Here is a 4,724-nt window from a genome sequence, read left to right on the forward strand (position 1 = left end):
GATGCGGGCATGCATCCATGCATGCAGAAAACAAAACCCGAATGTATGTATGTACACCGCAACGCATGCGCTCTCCGGGTTCGTCTTTGACGCTGGTGCTGCCCCTCCAGTCAGGCCACCATAAGAAAAGCAAGCAAACAAACAACAAACAAAGAATAGTAGAGCCTCTCTACCCTGAAAGAGAAGAACGAGCAAACAGCAGCTGCAGCTGCTGCTGCAGTTTGCTCGAAACAAGACTGAAAAACAGAGAGCTCTCCTCTACCCGGCAGGTAGGAAAGCGCTAATAAATATATACATAATATATATATATATATGTATATGCATATGTATATATGCATATATGCATATGGGGAAATATATATTTTATATATACACACACAAATTTATTTATCCATATACACTAGCGAGTAGATGGATATATATCCTGCGCAGATGCGCAAGGTGAAGGTTTTTATCTAAAGCGTCTTCCCCATTTTTGCCGTAATCCATAAGCAGCATCTTCAAGTCTTTCTACGAGTGTGCGTAATGTTGCTGTTGCTGATGCAGCCTCCCAGAGTGTTGCTGCCTCTTTAGCCTCTCTAAGGGCGTTATTACACTTGGATGTTGTTCTTTGTTGTTCATCATCTTCAATATTTCCTCCCAGTAGTTCATGTAAGCTTTGAATAGCAACGGCCCTTCGTGTGTCTAAGTCCTCTAGCTCTTGTCCCAGCTGTACACACAGCTTATAGCTATTCATTTTAGTAACAACATACTTCCACGCCAATACAGCCTTTCCTGCATCTGTTGAAGCTGCTTGAAGAGAATTAAACGCTGCTGTGCGCGTAGTTGCTACTTCTGCTCTCTCTAACTCTACACTTACTCTACCTAGAAAACTTTCTGCGTCTCCCAGCCTTAGCATCACCGCCTCCAGCAATTCATCTCCTAATCTGCTGCTAATATATGTTCCTGCTCCTCTTGCTGCTGCTGCTGGAGTCCTCTGCTTCGCTGCTGCTGAACGCAACGAAGCCATCTGTTTTACAAGCACCAGCATTTCTCGCACTTCTCTCTTCATAGGATCTACCCTTTCTGATGTCCTCTCACAGACTTTTCTAACAATGCGTTTACCTGCATAATCTAAATCTTCTCTCGGAATCTTTAAAGATAGAAGCTCCTCCCAACAGGTACCAATCTGCTGCTCTGTTATTGCTTCGATAGCTGTTGCTTCTGCTGCTGCTTGCTGCACTTCAGCTACATCAAAGCCATCTTTCATTGCGTTTAGATACCACCTGTGTTCGTCTAATTGTTGTGCTACAGAAGCTGCGCGATCTAACACTCTCTCTACTTTTGCTACAGAAGCAGCAGCATCTGCTGCTGCATCTGCTGCTGCCTTCGCAGCAGATTCAGGTGCGCTTAATCCACCATTTATTCCAGTATCTGCTGCTGCACTTGCCCCACCAGGTGCTGCTGCAGTTGCTGCTGCAGGTTGTCCTGCAGGTGCTTCTGCAGTTGCTGCTAAAGCTGCTCCTAAAGTTGCTGCTGCAGGTTGGGCTGCAGCTGCTGCTGAAGTTGCTTCACCGTTTGCTGCTGCAGGGGGAGCGACCTTAGAACTTCGAGCTGCTAATGAGGTTAATGCTGCCTGTAAGAGCAGATGCCGCTGCTCAACTTCTAATTCTTTTTGCAAGAATGATGCATATGCTCTAACAAGATCTACATCTCCCTCTGTAAATACAGAAAAAGCTTGTCTAGGAGAAACCTCTAAGGCTTTAAATGAACACACAAGATGCTTCTGAACCGCTCCAGCTGCTACAACCGTTCTTCCTCTAGAAATGCTGCTGCTGCGCATGCATTGAAGATCTGCTGCTGCTGCTCCAAAGAGCGCCAAATCTGCTGCATCTTCCACCACTGGATGCTGCAGCAGCCGTACATGCGCTGCACGAAATCGCGAGCATAAGGTGTGTAAACTGTCCTGCATAGAACGAAGAGTAATAATAGAGGCGTCTACATCTGCATTGGCTTGATGTTTTGCTGCTGTCTCTGTTACAATAATTTCCTCGCCCCTCTCCAGCAAGTCTTCCTCAGGGATTCGTTCGAATGTTGTTTGTAAGTCTGCTGCTTCTGAAATTGCTGCTGCATGCAGCGCATGCACAGCATCAAACGCCTCTTCAGCCAGCTGTACAGCATGGCGACCTTCAAGAGCATCACCCTCTGTTGCAGCAATAAAGACGCATTCACGAAGCCGCCGCAGCGCACTCTGTGCTCCCTCTGTCCCTACTACAGCAGCTAACTCCTCTGCTGAAGATAAACGGACAGCTAATGCTAGTAGCTTCGCCTTGGCTTCCGCTGCTGCTTCTGGTGATACTGGTGCTTTTGCTGCTGCTGCTGCTGCTGCTGCTGCTGCTGCTTCTGCTGCTGCTGCTGCTGCTGCTGCTTCTGCTGCTGCTGCTGCTTCTGCTGCTGCTGCAGCTTCTGCTGCTGCTGCAGCTTCTGCTGCTGCTGCAGCTTCTGCTGCTGCTGCTGCTTCTGCTGCTGCTACTGCTTCTGCTGCTTCTGCTGCTTCTGCTGCTTCTGCTGCTGCAATTGCTTCGGCTACCTCTGCTGCTTCCTCGTCTGGTGCGTCTTCATCCTCATCCTCCGGCATTCTGTCACTAAATTCATTTGCTTCTGAGAGGTGCACAGCAGCAGCTGACAGCAGCAGCACACCTATCAGAAGTGCTGTTGCGACCTTGAACCGACTTCGCGGGAGCGGTGGTTTCTGATGTTGGCGGTTTGCAGCACCCCCAGCATCACCAGGAGATATTCTGCCTGCTGGTTCTGGTGCTGGTGCAGCTGCTGCTGATGTTGCTGCTGCAGAAGCCTCCACTCCAGAACCCGAGAAATAATCAGCATAGGGATGTTGGTAGCGGGGGATATCCGTCTGCGTATCGGCAGCAGTTACCATAAAAGAATCCGTCTGAATGTTCCATTGAGAGGGGCTATTGCTTGCATCAGTTTGTTTCGCGCAGTGCACGTACACCTGGTTAAAGGAAAAAACGAGAAAAATCCAAAACAACGTAAGGGCTCCGTCTTCTCTCCCCCTGCGCCTTCTTTCCCCCACCATTATTCAGGAAAACAAAAAACTACAAACAAAAAAGAACAAGTATTTATTTAAACAGCAATAAAAAGCAGCATTTAATATACTTCTCTACATCAATCACCGCGGGGGAGGGCCTCAACGGACTCATGCGCTCTACCGCGAAAATTGCGTTTGTTGCTCTTCGTTTTTGTGTTTTCTTCCTTAGAACAGTTTTTAAAAAGTAATTTAAAACCATTTGCACCATAAATATTACTCTTTATTTGTTTATAATGCATGAAAGACAAGAAATAAAACAGCGGAAGCCGCAGCGCGGAGAGGAACGGCTGGCAGCTGAGGCACTCAAAGCGACTCGACTCTGCAGAACAATACTTTCCCCATTTTTTCTCTTTCTTTTCATTAAAATTAATCCATTAATGCTATTTAAAAATTAAGCAAAAGGCATACAATGCACTTTACCCAATAGCGTATTTTCTATCAATGGTCCGGGTGCCTGCATGCACTCGATTCTCTGCTGTATACAGTTCCATAGCTTAACATAATACCCATTAAAAACAATTAAAATATACCTAGACACAGATGGAAATGAAAATATAGGGGAATACTGTGCTGGTAGATCTAATTGTGTAGCCTTACTTGTACATATTTCTTCTACTTGTATGTACGCTCCCTGCTAATGCATAAAATGGTGTTTGACATTTACCTGCATCATTGTCAGTGCATGCAATCGCGAAGTAAATCTCATGCATGCATGTGGGGTTTGTTTTAGATTGCATATAACAAACTATCCAGATATCTCCCATGAGCTGCAAGCAGAGCAAAGTTTTACAGTATTAGTAACCTCTTCTCCCTTTTAGACATTCTGCGAACAGCGGCAAAAGGGCCTCAGGATGGGGGAGAGGAGACAGAATACGACGAGATGCAACTGCAACGACCCTTATTGCAATGAGTGGTGCAGGGCGCCTTCATGTGTACATACAAATAAACCCTTCTTTTCTATATATAATGTATATATATATATTACACTGTGGGGAGTTGTTGTTACTCTCCTTACGTACAAGACGCCTACTAAGGCAAAGAATTTTCATCTACTAACCTCGAAGGGACCGCAGCAGGAGCAGCACCAAGAAGGAATGCCGCTGCAACCGACATAAAAATCTCTTCTCTTCCTTTTCTCCTGTCTCCTCCTCTCAAAACGGATATATATATATATATATATAATGCATGCATATGCAGATACATGCATACCACCACCACTGCTAAGACAGACAAGGCTCTGCATACAATGAGAGATCTCTCCTTCTGCACTCCGGCAGAAGAAAGGGCTTGGAGCCGATGATGAAGCGGAGAGAAAGCAAAAGAAAAGACATATATTATGTATAGTACTACTACTATATATTTCAATGCACGCACTGTCAAGACTATAGGCAGCTGTTTCACACTCCCTTAAAGGCCCTTCTTCAGTAGCCACACTGAACGCATACACAAAAAAAATAAATACGTCTAACACCAACTAAAGAGAGAGCAGAGAACAGTAGACGGGATTCTAGCGAAGTATAATACCATGGAGTGATCGCATAAGAGGTGTAACTTTTATATCTGCAGAATTCCATGCACATCGAGTTGCTGTTAGGATTCTCCCCTTTATCGAATAAAGCTGGAGCTTTACCGCTAG

General features: G+C 45.6%; 1 protein-coding gene across 1 annotated transcript; it reads right to left on the reverse strand.

Annotated features, from left to right (window-relative positions):
* Window positions 1-451: 451 nt before the first annotated feature.
* EAH_00063350 (hypothetical protein, conserved) lies at window positions 452-3,076 on the reverse strand (the record flags this gene model as incomplete). Its single annotated transcript, XM_013393132.1, has 1 exon — window positions 452-3,076. One exon carries the CDS (start codon window positions 3,074-3,076, stop codon window positions 452-454), a length of 2,625 nt encoding a protein of 874 aa, XP_013248586.1.
* Between the last annotated feature and the right edge of the window lie 1,648 nt (window positions 3,077-4,724).

The sequence above is a fragment of the Eimeria acervulina genome, genomic scaffold (assembly GCF_000499425.1).
Source record: "Eimeria acervulina Houghton genomic scaffold, Eah_scaff1815, whole genome shotgun sequence".
NCBI classification, from domain to species: Eukaryota; Apicomplexa; class Conoidasida; order Eucoccidiorida; family Eimeriidae; genus Eimeria; species Eimeria acervulina.